We start from the raw sequence: 20,689 nt of genomic DNA, 5'->3' as shown, positions 1-20,689 counted from the left end.
GCTCACCATGGCTTTTCTGCTTTGTTTGGCTGCTCACACAGAGTTTTGAGAAGAAGGGGGTGAGAACTTTTAAAGGACAAACAAGGGCACCTGCTCCTCAGAAGCCAGTGGGCAGGAAGACATGCTGGTCCAGGGATGCCCAGGCAGCGGGGGAGTGGATGGCATTCCTCCCAGCTTTAAATTAGGAAGTTTCAGGATCCACTCCTTCTCCTAGTTCTATATTATAGTATCATCTGAGGGGAGACTTAAAAAATATTGGTTCCCAAGTACCACACACCCCAAGATTCTGATACAATTGGCCTGGCCTGGGGTCAGACATAGACCTTTTTAAAGCTCTCCATGGGAAGACAACCAGGGTTGCAAAGCAATGAAATAGACCAGGGATTCCCAACTTGGCTAAATATTAAAATTATCTGGGGACCACATAAACATTCCCAAACCCATGCACACCCTAGACCCAGGAAATCCCCTGGAGGAGGAACACAGGCAATGGTAGCTTTTCAAACTCCTCAGGTGACTCCAGTTGCAGACAAGTCTGGAATATTTATATGGAGCATATTTACAACTAATACAAGTCGTAAAGCATAATTGGAAGAATTCCGCAGTCTCTTTGATTCAGCTGAACAGGACTGGGGGTAGCCTGCGGGTCTGGAAGCCCTCATTAGGAACTACACTCTCCCTGGCGCTGACATCCCCATTCTGTGGTCTCCTCAGTACCTAAAGTAGAATACTGGCTTGCACTACGTGATACAAACCCCAAGTGGCCCACTGACAGCAGACCTTGTCCTGCCTCACAGTGCCACACGGCTGAAGAGCTCTGTGATCTGCTGATGTCAGTGTCAGTGTTGAACGCTCTCCAGCGACAGGCTGCCAGGCCTCAGGGTGGTGAATGTTCATCACCATCCAGTGAGTGCCAAGGTTCAAACCCCACAGTCACCTTTAGAACATGAGCACAGTTTCGGGTGGCCTTAGATTTTGTGCCACACTAGGACATCCTTGTTCTCTGTGCATCAGGCCAGGGTGTAGACTCCCAAGGCACATCTGCTTGCTCACTCTCTCCTTTCCTAGTGGGCTTTTAAGGGATAGGGAGGGTTCTGTACCCACTCTGGCTACCCAGTCCCCAAGATGAGAGTCTGCAGGGCCTCAGAAGGCAAGCTCATTCTCCAAGGGTCCTCCCAGGACAAATCATCTAACAAATGCTCTCATTTATTTTCTTATTATATTCAGCCTTTTGACTCTTCATGTCTTTTTTTTTTTAAATTTTAAATAGAAACAGCATCTTGCCATGTTGCCCAGACTGGTCTTGAACTCCTGGGCTCAGGCAATCCTCCCGTCTTGGCCTCCCAAAGTGCTGGGATTACAGGCGTGAGCCACCGCACCCGACCTGTTCATGTCTCTTTTATTCAGAAAGATGGAGTGGCAAGGAAAGGTCTGAAAGCTAAATAGGGCAAATGGGACAGTCACATGATAACAGATGGAGTCATTCTGACCTATAAAAATGGCAACTTCACATGGCTTAGTCTAAATAGTGAATCACATAATACTGATGTAATGAATAGTACATAATTTTAAAGAAATCCAAATCATAGCATCTCAAGGTTAGAAGACACAATGATGATTATTAGTCTTTTCTGATTCCCACTTGTCCCCACAACTGTTGGCTTACCCTGTTGGCCTCCACATGGTGCAGCCTGAAGGCTTCTCCTGTACTCTCATTCACCACATCAAACTGGTGTCGATAAGCCACACAGATGAGATTGTCACTCTCTTCAGTTGGCCCATCCACTAAGGTCATCACCACAGGAGAGTCGGACAGACAGATTTCCTGTGTGGTTGGTGAGGATGCAAGAGACAGAGGTTAGAACAGAGCAGTCAGCTCCATGCTAAGCTCCACTGCCCATCCCCTCCTTTCAGAGAAGGTACCCTCCCCAGGCTCCTGCAGAGCCTTGTGCTACAGAGAAGAAGGGACAAGAGAGAAGTCACATCAGACAGCTCCTTCCCATAACTTCTCCTCAAAAGACTCAGGCCTCTGTCTACTGGAAAGGACCAAGACCAGGAAACAATTTTACAAAATGGATTCATTAGTATGGTCTGCTTTATCCCTTACATAGTCTGGTCCTGTCATGGGATTCAGTAATAGTATTAATAATTGCTAACTAATCTATTTGAGTATTTAACATGTGCTAGGCACTGTTCTTGTTGAATCCTCATAACAACCTCGTAAGGTAGGTACAACTACTATTCTGTCTTACAGATGAGGAAACTGAAGCTCAAAAGTCAATCACAAAGTTTACACAGGGTAGAGCCAAGATATAAACTCAGGAGATCTAATTTCAGTGTTCATACTACATAAACGTATATGCTGCATGTAAATCTTCATTAAAATAGCTAATCACTATATCCAGAAAGCTAACATCTAATTAGAGCAAGATTTTATGTGTTTTAACTTAATTGTCATGTTGCTCAGTCCCCTGAAGTTGAACATTAGCAGAAACTGATGGGCATAATTCAAAAGGCTTTAACTCTAGACAAAAATAATTCTCAGTTCACCAGTAGAAATACTTCATCTTAGTGGCCACTGTTAGATATAGTCTTTACCTTAATGTATCCTAGTCTTTAAAAGAGATGGTGACATCAGGGAGGGAATTTGACCCTGGAGAAGGTTTGTCTCACAAGGCTTCCCTTCAGTCTCCCAGCAAATCCTGCTGACTGAGGCAAGCAGGACAGCATTGCCCACTGCTTCTTCTCATCTCTCCTGCTACCAAAGCCACCAACCTTTCTTGCCAGGATTCTGCACTAGTCTCTTAGCAGGCCTTCTTATTTCTACCCTTGGCCTCCTAAGCTCCCCTCTACCCAGGAGCCAGAATAATCTTTTTAAAATATGCCAATTCTCTGCTTTGAACCTTCTAATGGTTTCCCATCTCACTCAGAGTCAAGGCCAAAGTCCTTGCAATGGCCTGAGGGCTCAAGAGTATATTTCCCAGTTCTTTCTGACCTACCTGCCTTGTTCCCTCTGCTCTTGACTGTGCCTTCAATAGGGCTTCAGGGCTCTTCACTGGCTGCTTCCTCTGCCTAGAATATCCTTTCCCTAGATATCCTCATCACTCACTCCTATACTTCTTTTGGGTCTCTGCTCAGAGGTAACCAACCTATTCAGAGAGGGCTTCCTGGGACATTCTAAAACAGAATCTCCCAACTCCCTCCTCCATTATCCTTTGTTCCCTGACCTTCCTGTATGTTTAATTTTAGTACTTTCTGCCAGCCATCATAGATGTTATTTGCTTATTTCTGTTAACTTTCAACTGGAAAGCAATACCCATCAGAAGACTTCATTTTGGTCATTGCTATGTCCTTTGTACCTAGACAGCAGCTATAGATGTTCACTGGAATGAATGAGCTTTAGCTTTAGTCTTCTGGGGGAAACAAGGGCACCACAGGTAAGGGTTTCCCTAGTTGGCTACTAAACAGTGGGACAACCTCAGTGCTTAACAACAAACTCTGGGTGGAAGGAGAGGGTCTGCCTCATGACACCTAGGCTGGGAGATAAATGATTTAAACATCAAACCTACCCTGATGTACTGGAATTCTTCAACAGGTGACTCAGACAGGGGAGATAACAATGAGGTGCTGGTGACCCCACTGGGCTTGTTGTGTTTCCTTGTGATCAGAAGCAGTTTATTCCTAATTGCAACCACAATCCTCAGCTCTCTGCTGTGGTGAGTGTTAACAGCATATAGGTGGCAGCCTGGGAAAAGAAAGAAATAATGCCCTACACATGACATGCAGGTGTGGAAGTCCCCAGGCCTTGACAATCTGGCAATACCTAAGAACCCTGGAAATTAAGCATAACTTAGTGAATAGACTGAGAATGTTTCTGACACCAGGCAAAATGGAGACTAGATATTAATATTAGGTCGAATTACAGGAAAATTAAAAGTCCTATTCCTGGCCGAGTGCGGTGGTTCATGCCTATAATCCCAGCACTTTGGGAGGCCTAGGTCGGTGGATCACCTGAGATCAAGAGTTCGAGACCAGCCTGGCCAACATGGTGGAACCCCATCTCTACTGAAAATACAAAAATTAGCTGGGCATGGTGGTGCACACCTGTAATCAAAGCTACTTAGGAGGCCGAGGCAGGAGAATCACTTGAACCCAGGAGGCAGAGGTTGCAGTGAGCCGAGATTGTGCCACTGCACTCTATCCTGGGTGACAAGAGTGAGACTCTGCCAAGAAAGAAAGAAGAAATAAAACAAGAAAGAAAAGAAAGAAAGAAGGAAAGAAAGATGAAAAGAAGGCAAGAAGGAAAGAAAGGAAAGAAGGAAAGAAAGAAAGGAAAGAAAGAAAGTCCTATTTCCTATATTCTAGATTTGTGGGCTTAACTTCATACTTGCTACATGATATCAATTAGAGTCATCAGAGCTCCAGGGTCCAAAGTCTAAACATTTCTTCACTAACAGATTTGCTAATAGAATTTAATGCATCTCTAGAACCTGTATGGAAGGCCTAGAATTTCTTCTAGTAGTGTTTTTCTAGCTTTCAAGCTCCTTATGCAAACAGTGATGCTACTTTGTGATGTTCCCAACAAAAAAACAAACCAATAAGATCTCCCAAGATGTGAAGACACAAGTCACCTTTTGTTTTCTCCAACTTGTTTTCTCTGCAGTCAGACCTGCTCTTCCCAGCCGGTTTCCCCTCGAGGCCCTTTTGCAGAGCACTTAGCCTGAAGACAAAGAGGCGAGCATCTTTTCCTGGTGACATAAAAAAATCAGAGGAGGAGATTAAATGGAAAAGTAAGGTGACCTGGAAGGCCTCCAAGGGCAAGCTGTGTAGGAAAACTAGGATTGGAAGTGTTCGGGAATTCGAGAGGCAACCCATACCACTTTACCTGACAAAGCAATTACATATGCACCCCTTTTCCCCCATGGCTCCCCTCCCCAGAGAACAAAGGGATCACTGAGGGATCCCAAGCACCGGGCATCAGGAAAAGAAACAGCTGGTGGAGCCTATGCATTCAGACCCTGGTGACCTGTGGGGTGGGCCACAGAAGGCAACTGTGTTCCTTCTTCCACAGCATGCCACCGGGCAGGAGATACCACCTTTGTCTGCTCTGAGAACCAGAAGGTCCAGGATCTCGAGCACATGCATCTGCTTCACTGGCAGAGTTCTGTCAAACACGGGCATTGATGGAAGGTCATCTGGAAAAGGAAACCTGGTTACCCATCACTGCAACCCAGCCCACGCTTTCCAGAACCCATGAAACATGCCTATGGGTAGTTTTGAACCTCGGTTCTCTCTAGGTAAGGAAGGAAGTCAGTTTCTAGGGCTTTCATAAACTCTATGCAATACGTTCAAGCACTATTCTTCTCCTAGCTCAGGAAGAAGTGCTGATGCTTTCTTCCCATAGGGAATTCTATATCCCGAATTCTATATAGGGGACATAGCAGCAGAGGCATGAAAACTCTATTCATGTTCATCAAAGAAAAAGCAACATCTCTCAATACCAATTTTTACTGGGGTTGTACCAAAGGTCTGAACACCGTTAAAAAAAAGCAGCCATTTCTCTCAAGTATTTTCTGATTTTTATGTAATATTTGAAATTGCATATCATATTGTATATTTCTCAAGAAAGCAAAATTAAAATTTCCTCTTGGATTTAAGATAAATATTAACATACTCTACCCTAACATGTCCTGTGTTTGTATCAATAGTAGTTTGCCTATACATTTTCAAATTTTTTCCCAAAGGAACAGGAAATCTTTTTAGACAAAAACATAAAGAGAAATATCAATTAAATTGCCAAAATAGCAGGAAAAACGAATTGAAGTGGGAATGTTCAAGGAAATCTCCGGTAAATGGATAAAGACATTGCACTTCCACACGGGATTTGTTGTTGGGGTTACTTACTGGAATCTAAGTTGCTAACAATTACTTTGCTCCTGGGGGACCAAGGACACAGGGGGCTAAAGAATTACTAAGGCTGTTCCATTCAGTTCTGTAAGCAAAAGGGTCTGTTCTGAGATGGATGGCAGCATCAGGGGAAGGCAGAGGTGTCCAGGATGGTGGAGACATTTGGGGCAGAAGTGGCCGGCTCATTCTTCACCTGTATTTATTCTGCAAATGCTTTGCTGTGGGGTTGGGCTTGTTTAACTATAATTTAGGAGAGCAAGGGGCCCTGAGGATATTTCCTTTTCCAGAAATCTAAGTGTGGTTGGGAGTTCATCCCTTCCTGGATGGTACGGAGGAGGGAGCAGAGCTTTCACCATCAGGATCAATAACAACCCCCTAGTCGGGAGAGGATCTCCCACTCCTGCAGGCCTGTGAGGCCTCAGATTTGTCAGAGCACAGACTAAGCTAAGCTTAGTATTACACCTAGGGCTTGTCTCTAGTTCCTCTTAATTATTGGGGCAAATGTAAATTTTGATAGCTCATCAACCACTTCTCTTCCTCTTCTACCCTGGGCTTCCACAGGGTCTTTGTACTTCTACTGGGGAAGACTTAATTTTTCAAAGCACGAGATGATCCCTCTAATACCCATCATCATAGTTGGCTAAATAACTATGATTATTTCATTTTGTGGGAGAATAGCAGTCACAGCAAGGACAGGTAACATATACTAAGGGCTTTCTAAATGCCACACCCTAATGCTTAGGGTTTCATATGTTTAACTTAAATGTCCCAATGATCCTATTAGGTAGTAACTTGTAATATTCCCACTGAACAAAGAAGGAGCCTGGGGCTTGATGTTAATAACTTGTCTGAGGTCACACCTCCAGCATGTGGAGCCCAAGCCTGTGCAAGGACAAAGCCGTGCTCTTCACCAGTGTTGGAGCATAAAATGGGATGTTGGAGCAGCCCCACATCCCTGTGGATAGAGATTCGACCACAGCAGCAATAGCACTGCAAGGAATTAATCAATGGCAAGGATCCTTCATTTTACATAGAAACAGAGGTATATACTGTGTAGCTGCCGAGCTGTGTACAGAGTGAATTAGCACTTATTCTCCATCCAGTCTTTCTCAGATGGCTGAACAGGTTTGTGTACAACACAAGAAAGAAGAGGAGGCAAGGATCTGACAGTGACCGGTGGATTTAATGACTGATTGATAACAATGTTTTCCTTCCTGTAATCCCTTTATGAAGAACAGTCTTTTGAACCAGCTTTCCTATTACTGCAAAACCAAAACACATGGTGAGAGCATCTTTAATCAGTATTTAGTTTCCTTTCAAAGTAGGTTTTGCTAACTTAGGGTACAAAAGGTCTTGATTTTTAATAATGACCTTGAAAGGAGTAGACTCCTAAGGGATACAACTAATGAAATTAAGCAAAGGCTAATGGGATAGAGTGGAACTCAGCCTGAAACAAAATGGATGGATTCACTCATGGAAACAGTTCTTAATATGATTAAGTGTAGACAAGAAAAAGGTAAACAAAGAAATAACAAGAATTGTGGCTTAAAAGCACAACAAGAAATACAAAGAAGGCCCTGAAGGTTATTCTTTTTTTTAAGCAAAAACAGAAGCATCATTGTATAATAAGGACATGAAAAAACTAATTTGAATCATAAATCTAAGCCAGTGGTGGGTGTAAACAGCTACACCCACCATCCTGTCAAAGATGACTTCCTTCAAATTTGGAAGAAAAGAGTTTCCTGGCAAATCACAATACTCCTTATATCTGACATTTCCATTAAATTTTGGATCTTTAAGATAAAATTTCAGAAATAAAAATTTCAGAAAGGAACTTGGTAATCTTGGTTTGGGTTTTGCATTTAAAAAAATAGAGGCAACTTAAATAGAATCTTTTGGTTTTAGGCAAGCTTACAAATAGTCATTATGAAGCATGCTTTCTCTTTCCCAAAAAGGCAAAAGGGAAGGACTGAACATTCTTTAAATCACAAAATTTTTCATAATTATTTCCCCAGGACTATATTTTTGGAAATCTGTGTTAGAGACATTGGTAGAGTTTAATATAATGTAGTTGGTTTAGTGAAAAGAGCCCTGGACTAACAATCACATCTGGGTACTAGTTCCAGACGTGCCCCTACCAGTTGTGTGATCTTGGGTAATTCACATAATTTCTTTAGGCCTCAGTTTCTTCATCAATAAAACTAACAGACTGCACTAAACCACTAAAATCTTTTTTTTTTTTTTTTTGAGAAGGAGTCTCTCCTGATGAATCTGCAAGAAAAAAAAAAGATGGAGTCTCGCTTTGTCACTCAGGCTGGGGTACAGTGGCGCAATCTCGGCTTATTGCAACCTCTGCCTCCTAAGTTCAAGTGATTTTCCTGCCTCAGCCTCCTGCATAGCCGGGATTACAAGCATGTGCCACCACACTTGACTAATTTTTGTATTTTTAGTAGAGATGGGTTTTCACCATGTCGGTCAGGCTGGTCTTGAACTCCGGACCTCGTGATCTACTCGCCTTGGCCTCCCAAAGTGCTGGGATTACAGGCATGAGCCACCACCCCCGGCCATCTGTTTGTTTTTTAAATTCCTTTTTTTGTTATTGTTTCACTTTTGGAGCAAGTTCATAGAGACATAGTAAAGATAATAGCTGGCCATTTAGTAAGTTACTACTACATGCCAACCACTGTGTAAACACTTACTACAGATAAATTTATTTAGCCTCTACAATCCCCTCCTTGTAGTTTTGATCATCCCATTTTGTTTTGCCAATTTTCATTATTATAAACTATTTTCAGCATCTTAAAAAATTATCCCCAATTTAGAGAAACTCGAGGCTCACAGAGGTTGAGTTTTTATCAAGATCACAGTTTCCAATCATTTTGTGATTTCAAAAATTACATGTTAAATAGTAAATTTATGAATTTTAAATTCATCTTCCTTTTGTTAAGGTTCTTATAGATACAATGACTATGGGCACGCAATTGAAACACATATCAAAAATAACAGATGAGGTCAGAAATAAATCCATTATGAAGCATGGCTCACATCTCCTATACTTCAGAAGACTCCTGGCATGGGGCCCCAGCACACAGCAGGTGCTTGGTAAACGTGCCCAGTAAGCATCAGAGGAAGTATAGGTTGTACTGAAAGGTGGGAAGATGCTACAGTTTTAGGCCATTATGTCATTTTCACAGTGGTGTCTTCCGGATTCTCACAAAATGTCACTATGGTAACCAGAGACTGGGCAGCTGTTTCTGGGCAGTCCGAGGAAATGCCCTTTGAAGACACTGTCTCTGTGCCTCTGAAGCCCAGGAGACAACCTGTTACTAGTGTTTAGCTCCTCTGTCATTCTTTCAGGGTCTGGAATAATCTTGAATCTACATCTGCTCTGAGGTTGCACCCTCTCTGGGTGAAAGAGAACTGACTAACTCCCCAGGCAGATTGATCTATCTGGCTGTCAGAATGTGTGATTTTACATTGAGCTGAAATCGGCGTCCCTGTCAAAATCTTTTTGTTTCTATATCCATCACAAAAGGGTTATCTAAGATTCTTGTTTGTTTTAGACATCTGGTACTTTTTGAATCAGAAATCCTTTTTTTTAAAAGACTTCCAGAGAGGCATGTCTCTGAGATAGTGGTTCTAAATAATGTATCCTTGCTGATTTAAAGTAAAATGTTGGAGTGATAATAAGTAGTATTGACTGAGAAGGAGATTCTTTTTGCAGGTCATTTGATATCCACAGTCCCATCATATATTTTGGGAACAGAATCTATGGCCCACCCTCCAGCATGCTTCGTTCAGAGTATATTTCCTCTGCTTGCCCTGAAAACAAGGGTTTAATTTTTTTAAGGAAATAAAACTTCACTAAACTCTTTGAAGAACATGCATTTATGGTCCAAAGTGAGTTGGTTGGTGGTCACTCATTTCAGAAGTACTACAAGTTATATGAAAAAGACATTTGTAGGAGCAGCTACTCACTAACCATCCACTAGCAAGACGCCAGCATCAGTGGAAACCAGCAAGGCCTGGCCCCAGGGATCTGCACACACGGCTTCGTGAGGGAAATTACTGCAGAAACACTGGGGCTCCCACGGCTGTGAGGCAATACAAGCATCGGAAGATAAGTGCACCAGAAAAAATACACTGCAGCCTACCAGACGGAAATGTACAATACCACACCTGAAACAGTAACACAGATACCCCTGTGGGAGCAGAGTCACTTCAAATCCTGGGGTCTGGGCTCAATTGCCTTTCTTAGGAAGAAAAGTCTCCTTTCAAATACACATGCAATAGGAAAAGAGTGAATTCACAGGTTTCTGGCACCATAACCTGTCTCTGTATCATAATGTTTCTCAGAGGCAATTGACACGTTCGTAAAGGTTTCTACAAGCATTTTGCTTTAACACCTGGGAGTTGGGCCAAATGGTGCCTGTTTTTTTAGAGAATTCACATTAGTTCATCATTAAAAAGTCCCACATAATTCTCTAAAAAAGTCAGATTCCTGTGTTGCTGATTCAGCAAATTAGTAAAACATATGCAATGCATTAAGAGGTTGATACTGTGTTCACGGAAAAATGCTCATTGACCCACATAGGATATAAAAATCTTAAAGAAAAAATAATGTCTGTTGGTAGAATAGCAAGTGCTGTGAACAGAGCTACTCAGGTTTCGGCATAACATATCTACATCAAGTGAACTCTTCTTAGTTCATTTCCATCTCAGGCATAAAGGGGGAGCCTTAGAGCCACGTGTGGATGTGTGGAGTAGGAGGCACTCTGTACTGTGATCTTAGTCACACCAGAATTGTGGACATTTTCAACAGAAACCTTAACTTCCCTCCAAAGCACTGGATGGGCCTCAAAGGACAAAAGAAGTTTGTAGAGAGATTCTCAGGCACAAGCTAAGGTCTTACATTTTCACTTTACTCTCAACCAGGCATCAGGGCCTGATGTGTCCCACCTGGGGCTGTAGTAACACCTGTGTGTACACGTGTAGGTGTGTTCTTAAGTACCTAGGCAAACATGCACTCGCATACTTACGGTAAAGCAAAGGGCTCTGAGGACCACCTTTAAGAATGGCATTAGGGCTGAGGGTAAATACTGTGTGTTACTGCTGTCTTAGAAAAGGAAAGGATGCTCTCCCATTAGAAAATGCACAGCCTCAAAAAGAATTTTCTAATTGCCAACATGGGACTTGTAATGTTCTAAAAAGATACCCTAAAGAATGTGAACACATTTTATAAACTGAAAAAAGGCTATATAAGTGCAGGTCATTAATTGAAATGGCATTTCCCCAAGAACATTTCTGGCAATTTTGAGTTCGTGACTTATACCAAGAGGACATAAAAAAGCAAAGTTAATATAAATGTCAATAGGGAAGAGACACAGACATCAGCACTAGGTAACACCAAGACAGAACATCCAGTTCTTAGTAACAATATGTTTTCTGCCCAGAGGACACAAGTTTGGAACAGTAAGGCAGAAAAAAGTTCTTCCCTTGGAAGATCCAAGAGCCCTACAGGATCCACAGAGGTCTCAAGGAGGTCTGTAAAACCCCCAAAATTGTACTCAAATGCTGCATATATGTGCCATTTTAACTTTTTTGAGACACGGTCGTACTCTGTCACCCAGGCTATAGTGCAGTGGTGTGAACATGGCTCACAGCAGCTTGACCTCCTGGGTCAAGCAATCCTCCTACTTTAGCCTCCTGAGTAGCTGGGACCATAGGCATGAGCCACCATGCCCGGCTAATTTTTTTTAATTTTTTTGTGGAGACAGGGTCTCACCATGTTGCCTAGGGTGGTCTCCAATCCTGGGCTCAAGTAGTCCTCCTGCCTTGGCCTCCTAAAGTGGTGGGATTATAGGCATGAACCACTGTACCCGGCCCCATTTTAATGGGCAGGTGCTTGCAGGGTGTCCATTGCTTTTCATGGATGCCAGTGACCATGTGAGGTCTGAGAAACTGTTGAATATTGGGGTGTACAGTATCAGCAGCAAACTCAGATCTGGCCCTACAGTTACTCTGGTCTGAGGACAGACAATATTTGCCATTGCCCTGGACTCTCTTCTATGGGGGTGCTTCATGTGGATTCCACAGGGTGAGAATGTGGTCTCTAGGTCTTCATGTCTAAGTGCAGACTCTTCCTGGGCTCTCTCTAAGAACATGACCATGACTCATGAAACGATGAGTGCTGAAAAGGTGGGTAAAGCCAGGTTATTTGGACCCAGAACCCTCTTGGGAACAGCAGGGGACTCCGGCCTCTGCAGAGCCAACTGCACAGTGGCCCATGGGGCCCTCTGGAGTGGAGTTTCTCTGAGGGTGGCCTGTGGCCCACGGGTGGGTTAAGTACTGACCTCAACAATGGAAGCTTGCTCTTTGTTGTTTCCTGGTGAACAAGTTATGGTTCCACAGACTTCTGTTTTTAATATAAGCCTAAGAACTTCTTATTAAGAATGTTATTAAATCTTACTGGAATCTGGTATCTATAACATGCTTGGAAACAGTAAATTCCTACTGTGCACAGGAACAAGCAGACACTAAGAACTGCTGCAGCCTTTGGGAAGGATGATTTGCCAGTAGTCTTGTCTAAAGTTGGTTGTGGTTTTTAGGGTTAATTATATTTTAAGCTCATCATTTTCCTGAAACTAGACTTCAAAGCATGTAGGCTCACATTATCTATATCTTTATCAGTAAGGTAAATGTATTTATAATTCTTTTGCTTTTATAATGGAGACTTCCCTGGTGATGTGCTGTGAATCTGCCCCATTTAACTTTTATGTATTCTGAATGGAGATACAGTAAGTACATGGGGTACTGTTCTATAATACAACATCATATTCATAATATAATTTGTGTATTTTCTTCTCTTCTATTCTTGATGATCACCTAGTTTTTTTCCCCATGGAAAGTGGAACAGGATGTAGATAAACAATTTTTTGGCTGGCTGAGTGAACTGTAGATTAAGCAGTGGTTTTTCAGCTGTGGTCCTCTAACCAACAGCATCAGCATCACCTGGGAAGCCATTAGAGATGCAAACTTTTGGGTCCCACCCCAGACCTGCTCAATCAGAAACTCTGGGGGTGAGTCCAATATACACTCAAGCTTGAACAACAGTGCCCCAGAGCCTTGCTGTTTAAAGCGTGTCTGTGGTCAGCAGCACAGGAACCATGTGCAAGCTTGTTGGAAACATAGACTCTCAGCCCCAATCCAGACCCACTAGATCAGAACATGTATTTGGTTCAGGTGTCCAGGTGATGTGTATGCACATAAAGCTTGAGAGGCCCTGTGGGACCTGGCCGGCCTGACCAGGTCAGTCCAGCAGCTCTGCTCCAAAGGCACGTGCATACCATGACAACACAGAGGCTCTCACTAAATGGCCACTCAATTTTATCTAGGGCTTTCCTTGAGGACTCTGCAGCAGACATGCTCTTCTTCCTTTTGCTCCCAAACCTTTGTCTAAGAGTCTCAATAATTTCATTAAGGAAAAGGGGAATTCACAGTTCAAATTGAAAGTACCATGAACTCACCTCTTTTTTACAGATCCCTGAAGCCGCCAAGCTTGATGGAGCATCCCCTCTCACAATGGATTTCAGTTTTAGTGCCTTACAGAACAGAGATCTCTATTAAAGTTTATCAGGAGGCAAAAGTACGGCAGGATAAACAATCGTGATTTCAAAAAAATTTAATAAAACAGGAGTAATTGCTGATTAACATTTCGGGTTCCTCTACTGACTTGTTAATCAAGAAATGAAGTTAGCTGAATATAGTGAAGACTTAATGACAATGTTCCCACCCAAATTATCCAAATGCATTCTGTCATTTCAATTAATCAATAAATCATTACTGTAATTTATAATCTATGAGCATTGAAAAAATACAGATTCTCAGGTCCCTCCTCAAACTTGATGAATCAAAATCTCTGGGAATAAAGTATGGGTATCTTTAAACAAGAGCCAATGTTTGAGGACCTTGTAATAATGCACCTGTTTTAGGAAAAAGCTATCTTTGCCTCCAAGCTTCCCTTGATTACATGGCCTTCCTCTCTCTACCTGCCTTGCCCAGCTTTCTACTTTTGAGCCAGAACCTTATTTGCAGCTGAGGGCACTCCTACTTCTCCGTGCTGTGATGTGGGATCAAGGCAGACAGCTGTGTCGCCTCCTGGAACTGATAAATACCAGTGTCATGTGGAAACGACTCATATTTATCAGTGGGAGAGTGATTTTCTCCAACACCTGGAATAAGGGGATGGCTGGGCACCACCTAACTGTGACGATTGTTTCCAAGTCACAGGGTGGCAATTCAGGTCTTCTGTGAGTGCCACTGCCACTCTGTGCTTCCTCCTACCAGTGATGGGTTCAAGGGGCATTTCCCAAATTGGCTCCTCATTCTTCAGAAAATTCCTAGGAGGCAGGCAAGTGGTCTGTGCTCTCTGAAAGAGAGGAGCCCAGAGCTGGGCCCTGTGGCTATTTGCCTTGAGGCAGTATCATTCCTACCTCTGCAGAGTGCTGCTCTCTCAGTGATGCCTGCAGAGAAGTGCACCTACTCGGTTCTCAAAAATCTCACTTGTGTTTGCCACAACAATCCGAAGAGAAATTACAGAGCTCCTACAGCAGCAGGCAAACAAAGTCTTTGCACGTGGGCCATCTGGTTAGGATGGAACTCAAAACTACATGTCTTGCAGAAAAGGTTTCAGAATAAAACCCACCTGCCCTATTCTAACAAACTCTGCCTGGCGGGCCTCCTCTTTCTTCCGTGCTGACTTGGGCGACTCTGGTAAGACATCACTAAAAGATCGTCTATTAAGCATGTTCTAAAAAAGAAAAACAAGTTATGAATTGCACAAACCGTTGTTAAGTCTCATCTTTTGGCTTCTCTTAGTTTACAAAATTATTTATCCAAACGGTCCTATTTCTACCTTCCATTTCATTCACTCATTAAGCATTGATGGAGCCCCTGCTGTGTGTACCAGGTCCATGGTAGATGCTAGATTCAGAGTCACTAGCTGGAGAACCAGCAACATATGAGGGCTGAGGACATGGCTTTGAAATCAGCAGACCTGCAGCTCCATCACTTACTAACTTACCAACAGTGTGACCTAGGCCACCACATTGCACAGCTCTGGGATGCCAATCTTACACAGAGGCACCCCCTGGAACACAACAAACGAAATCTATGAGAGTAGTGCCCCTAGAGGTGTGAATCTGTGGCCCTGTGGATTGCCTTAAGCAAACTAGTTAATTTCTGAATCTCAGGGTCTTTGTGTGGTTAATACATGTCTCCTAGGTGTGTGAGGAGGTTTAAATGAGGTAATGCATGTAAGGTACTTTGCACAGTGCCTAGTGCATACTTAGTAATGTTAGTTCTCTTTAAAACCATAGCCACTGAAAGGGGTACACTCATTCAATCAGCAAGTACCAACTGAGCACCTAGTCCTCTGCCAGAGTTTGGGAATGTGATAGACATAGTCTCTGTCCTTGTGAAGCACAAAGTCTACCGGGGACAAAGATTAAGCAATGTCATATTTAGCACATGTGATCACTGCTATGAAGGGGAACTGTGGCAAGTATATGAGAACATCTAACAAACCTGGCTTCAACTGGGGGGCTGGGGAAGCCTGTCAGGCAGTGATGCTTCAGCTGGGACCTGAAGGACATCATTACCCACCTCGGTACCCTCTCTATATCTTCCCTGACCTTAAGGAATTGACAGATTGCCAATTATGGTTTGCTCTTTAGGGTCCTAGAGTTAGCCTGGCCCAATCTCTATGAGTAGTTGGGGTATACAGACCAGGCAGAAGTCAAGGGGTGCCTATAAAGTGGTGCTAGTCACTGAGCCAAAGGGGAAGGACCAAGGAACACTAGCTCATTTTGATATTCTATATCTCCCCTGGGAGAGCACCTGAAGCCTGATGCAAAATTTATGTACACACATCATTAGCAATTCCTTTTCTTGGAGTTTATGAATGCACTTGCTCTGTGCTTCCTTGTTAGATAATGTTTTAAACAATGATGATTTTACTCTGCATTAATGAGTCCCTGTCACTGATGAACTAACATTGAGTCAGGAGGCCTCTAAAGAGCACATGTGCCTCTGGAAGTGATAGGAAGATGCTGGGTCTATCAGCGTGGATATGCCTCTGACCCATGAAGTGTCTGGAACTTCAGTAAATGGGAACGTTTGTTTCAGTACATGAATATGGAGCTGGCCAATAAATCTCCAAAAAAAAGCACCCTATCTCTTTCTACAATCCGACTTTCGCCTACCCATCAGCTCAGGGGACTGGCAATGCTGAGTAGCATCACCAAGAACAGCCACCCCAAAAAGCACTCATCAATGTTCTAGAGATTGCTGATTGACACCCAACCTCCTTGCCCCTCATTCACACCTTGATTTCCACAGGCCCGGCTTTCTGGAAATCACGTTCCTGTATATGGAAACCAGTGTCCTTCCTTCTTGTGTCACAATGAGAGACTGTTGCCCCAATGTAGCCACAGCTCAGTCCTGACAGCAAGGATTAAGGCGCCTCTTATGCTTTTCTCACCAGGGCCTCATCGCTGAGTTGAGGACTTGTGTTCTCAACTTAGACCCCACAAGAAGGAAAGAAGATTGTGGACCCAGATTTACCTTATGCAAATCCGGCATCAAATCCTGGTGTAAGGATCTAATCAACATATCCAGGGTACGCCGACGTTTCTGGGCAAATGTTGGGGTTTCCAAAGTGGCTTTTTCGCCATTAATTACTAAAATAAATCAAGTTAAAAAGGGAATTACAAGATATCTCTTCCCATACTACAAACAAGAATTTAAACTATGCATGTCTGTTTTTTTCTCTAGTTCTGTGACTGGGAATTTTTTTGCTTGAGGTTTTTTTTCTGCTTAATATCTTAGAACAATCCATTTTAAAGCCTTGTTTTGGCTGAAAAGGGAAAAGGTCAAGATTTTTGTTGAAATACCATTTTCCGTCATCTCAGAGTTTTCAACCTCGCTGCTAAATCCACTGTGGAATTCCATGAGCCTCTGATCGCCCAACTGCTACCAGTCCTCTCAGTAATCCTTTCTGGCCCCACACTCCATCTCTTCAACACATCCTCTCCATCACCTTAAGCCTGCATTCTTTTGCTATTTCTACTTTCAAATCTTCAATGTCAAATCAACCCAGCCCTTTGTTTCATTTCACCCCAAGTCTTTGACAACGGTGATGAAAGTCCCTCTGCTGACTGGCTCCACTTATAAGCTGGGTCCCTACTGCTGATGCATCATCTCTAATTGGTGGTTATAAGTCTTTAATGACCCCTTTCCTGCCACAGGCCCCCTACAGAAATGCTGTCCTCCTGAGCCCCATGCTGTCAAGACCCTTTCAGCTTCCAGCAGCTACACCTACTCTGTTTCATATCTGTTTCTTGCTCTCTACCTGATCCTCTGGACCTGAACACCTACAGTTTTAAGACTCGGGCAATGTCACATACAATTTCAGCTTTCTGTGTTGATTTGAAAACTCAGAATATCTGGCAACCCTGGCCATGGAGCATGCTCTGAAAGGCCTCAGCTGGCTGGAGTGAGCACACACTCTCCAGTGTGCCACAACTCCCAGCACTCCTGACTGTCCTCCACTCAGCCCAACTCACTTGCTCATGCTTCCTGCCTAGGTCTCCAGGCACTGGAGTTGGGGACCTTGTTCTAGCATTTGAAATAAGGAGTACAAACACTGGAAAGGGAGAGACAAAATTATCGTCTGTTGCACATCGTTTGCAGTGTCTGCTGGTTCTAATGTGTCGAGGAAGACATCACCCACGGACCCTGGTACAGGTTGGAGTATGGGAGGTAACAATGCTGGTAGCCCAGCTGGAGAGCAGAGGGAGCCTCAGCAAAGGCACCTTTCTTGTGTCTGTTATCCAGGAGAAAGCTCTGGAATCATGCAGAGGTCTTTGTAAGGGAAGGGACGGGTTTTCCATAGAAGAGAGGCTATCAAATAGCCTGGCCAGGACTGGGATGTTTCTGGTGACTGGAACTGACAGTCATGCTTGGAACTATCTGTTTTTGTGTAGGAGGCATAATGTTCTGGACTGTGAAGGAGTAACTGGGGAGATAGGAAGATAGAGGAGAGAAAACATGTGCCTGTCCCTTGCCCTGGCCTGAGGGACTGGTTTGGGACAAGACTGGAGTAGGATTAAGATTGGAAGTTGGGGAACCTTTGTCCACTGAGGACTCAGTGAGGCTTTGGATTCAGTCAATGCTACCTTGAGGCCAGGTGACCAGGATGGACAGAGAAGACAGGGGCATTCCAGATGTCTCAAAGCTGCATGGCAACAGTAACAGACTTAGGCAAAGACTGTAGTGGGGAGGGGCTGGGGTGGGGACAAGAGGCAGACAGCAAAGCAGCTGCAACTCCTAGCATGCCTGGCAGGAGGCTGCAAAGCAGTATCCCCATGGAAGGCAAAGACCGAGCAGCCCTGCCAGGGTGTGGCGCTGGCAAGCTACAGTGGATGAACCCAAGTAACTTGTTTCTGATCACCAATGACACAATCCCACCATGGGACTTCCAGATATAATTCCCAGGGTGCCCTGGGGAGGCATGCACAGAGCTCTTGTGCTTCAGCAGATGTGGGCTCAGAGTCAGGTATTTGGGTATAACCAGTAGAGTGAAAATATGTGCTCACCAGCAAGTGATGCCGGGCAGTCAGGGTCTACACACATTATGCTCTCATTTTGTCTCTCTCTCACACTTGTACATGGGTGCACATATACACTTGCACAAGTGTGCACATACATTCCCCAACAACTCTCCCTAACCCTAAGCATATATCCACAACCACTCTTTCCCTCACCTACAACCCACTCTCTAACACAGACACAGATACATATATAAGCAGAGATTCAGCAATGGCTCTATCAGAACACAGGGCAGAAGGGTGAATTTAAGGCCCCAGGGTCATGAGTGGGTGAGTGTAGAGAAGCTTCAAGGCAGGTGGCACGTGGAAGGTGGGGAAGAAAACATAGGAGAAAACATGCACAACATGGCCAGAATACTAAACATTATGTCATGCAGTAAATTAATGCTTAAACAATGACATTTTCTTATTCAGCATCCTGGGAGAATCTGAAGAAATATATTTTGACATAGAACAAGTTATAAAACTGTTTCAAAACAGAAACTTACATTTCACCAGCAAAAAGTCCACAGAAACTTACATTTCACTAGCAAAAAGTCCCTGAATTCCTGGTGGTCTGTAAACACTGGTGGAGTTGGCAAGGGAGGGCCAAAGAGTGGTACACTCTCTTCTGAAAATATTTTTAGCCTATGTAAAGAGTATTACAGAATTAGTTGGGTTTTCTTCAAAGATCACCACTTAATATGGCTTGGCTATGTTCCCACTCAAATCTCAGTTTGAAGTATATCTCCCAGAATTCCCATAAGATCATGGGTGGAACCCAGGGGGAGGTAATTGAATCATGGGGGTTGGTCTTTCCCATGCTTATTCTCTTATAGTGGATAAGTCTCATGAGATCTGAGAGTTTATCAGGGGTTTCCACTTTTCCTTCCTCCTCATTCTCTCTTGCTGCCACCATGTAAGAAATGCCTTTCACCTCCCACCATGATTCTGAGGCCTTCCCAGCCATGTGGAACTGTAAGTCCAATTAAACCTCTTTTTCTTCCCAGTCTCAGGCATGTTTTTATCAGCAATGTGGAAATGAACTAATATACCACTATTCTGTCCTTCCATTTGTCCAGTCACATATGGAATGTGTCAGGAATATCTGTTCCATGGCAGGAGTCACTACTCTGGTCTGCCAGAGCCAAGGCCACCAACTTGCTTTCCCCTCCAGCTTAGTCAATGTGCTTTGAGGGCAAAGACCAAATCTTCCTGAATCCTTCATGGTCCAATCCATCAAGCCAGGCACCCAGGAAGAATAGCAATGGCTATCACTGAGCACCTGCTACATACCAGGCAGTGTACATGGTATTTTAAGATACAGCATTTCCTCTGATTCTCACTACACCTGCCCGGGTAGTGTCATTACCTTCACTCTACACAGAAGGCTTGAGGCTCCAAGAAGATAAAATAATTTTTTTGAACCCTCAAATAAATTATAGAGCTGGGATTCAAACCCAGATCTATTTGGCTCAAAGCTCAGGTTCTTTTTACAACACAATACCTTTTAACAGATTAATATTTGAGAACAGAAAGACAAGCAGGCAAGAATGTAGACTAGGAAAGAGGATACGCTGATGAAGAGCAAATATATCAAACCTGTTCCCCTGGTAAAGTACGATAAAATATCAAACTAACCCTGACCCCTGAGTCCCCTGCATGGAACAACACTGGATGAAGTAAATGTTTCCTAAGGAGATGGTGGCCTTGAAGAAAGTTTTGTAAGGTGAAGGCACTCATATTACATCAATCAAGAAATACATATATCAAGAGTCTTATAAAAAATCAGTGCTAAGTTGACAAGCATGAGAATTAGAACAAGCAATCGAGACAAAGTCATTACCTACCTGTAATTGTCATTTTGTTGATCGTACCTCACTAAGGCAAAAATATCTGTGGTGATGGTTAAGGGAACTAATCACAACACTGATGCCCACAACTGACAGCTTGAGCTCTGAAAATCTCTTGTGCAGAGTCATTCTCGACCAATGCTTCTGTGGTTAGGGCACCTATCACTCTTAGGTTGGGACAGAACCTGTACTTCTTTCCAAGAGACAGCCCAGGGAGCCTTATGTGATAGCACCATGAGTAGGTTCAATGTTTGTGTGCGCCTCCTTTGGGGGAAAGTGTTA

The 20,689-nt window shown here is 43.5% G+C and overlaps 1 protein-coding gene across 19 annotated transcripts in view; it reads right to left on the bottom strand.

The window, feature by feature from the left end:
• The window catches only part of GARNL3 (GTPase activating Rap/RanGAP domain like 3), a 176,295-nt gene that overhangs the window by 35,191 nt on the left and 120,415 nt on the right, over nucleotides 1-20,689 (bottom strand). For all 19 annotated transcript variants that reach the window (XM_035257825.2, XM_078327466.1, XM_078327453.1 and 16 more), the window contains 10 exons: nucleotides 20,405-20,450; nucleotides 19,096-19,202; nucleotides 16,531-16,646; nucleotides 14,612-14,716; nucleotides 13,434-13,508; nucleotides 9,890-10,001; nucleotides 5,097-5,195; nucleotides 4,632-4,748; nucleotides 3,570-3,745; nucleotides 1,667-1,825 (listed from right to left, as the gene is read on the bottom strand). In XM_035257825.2, the coding sequence (XP_035113716.1) occupies nucleotides 1,667-1,825; nucleotides 3,570-3,745; nucleotides 4,632-4,748; nucleotides 5,097-5,195; nucleotides 9,890-10,001; nucleotides 13,434-13,508; nucleotides 14,612-14,716; nucleotides 16,531-16,646; nucleotides 19,096-19,202; nucleotides 20,405-20,450 (1,112 nt within the window). The remainder of the gene's footprint in view (nucleotides 1-1,666; nucleotides 1,826-3,569; nucleotides 3,746-4,631; nucleotides 4,749-5,096; nucleotides 5,196-9,889; nucleotides 10,002-13,433; nucleotides 13,509-14,611; nucleotides 14,717-16,530; nucleotides 16,647-19,095; nucleotides 19,203-20,404; nucleotides 20,451-20,689) is intronic.

Source organism: Callithrix jacchus, chromosome 1 (genome assembly GCF_049354715.1).
Source record: "Callithrix jacchus isolate 240 chromosome 1, calJac240_pri, whole genome shotgun sequence".
NCBI classification, from domain to species: Eukaryota; Metazoa; Chordata; class Mammalia; order Primates; family Cebidae; genus Callithrix; species Callithrix jacchus.
This window is presented reverse-complemented; position numbering and strand designations above follow the sequence as displayed.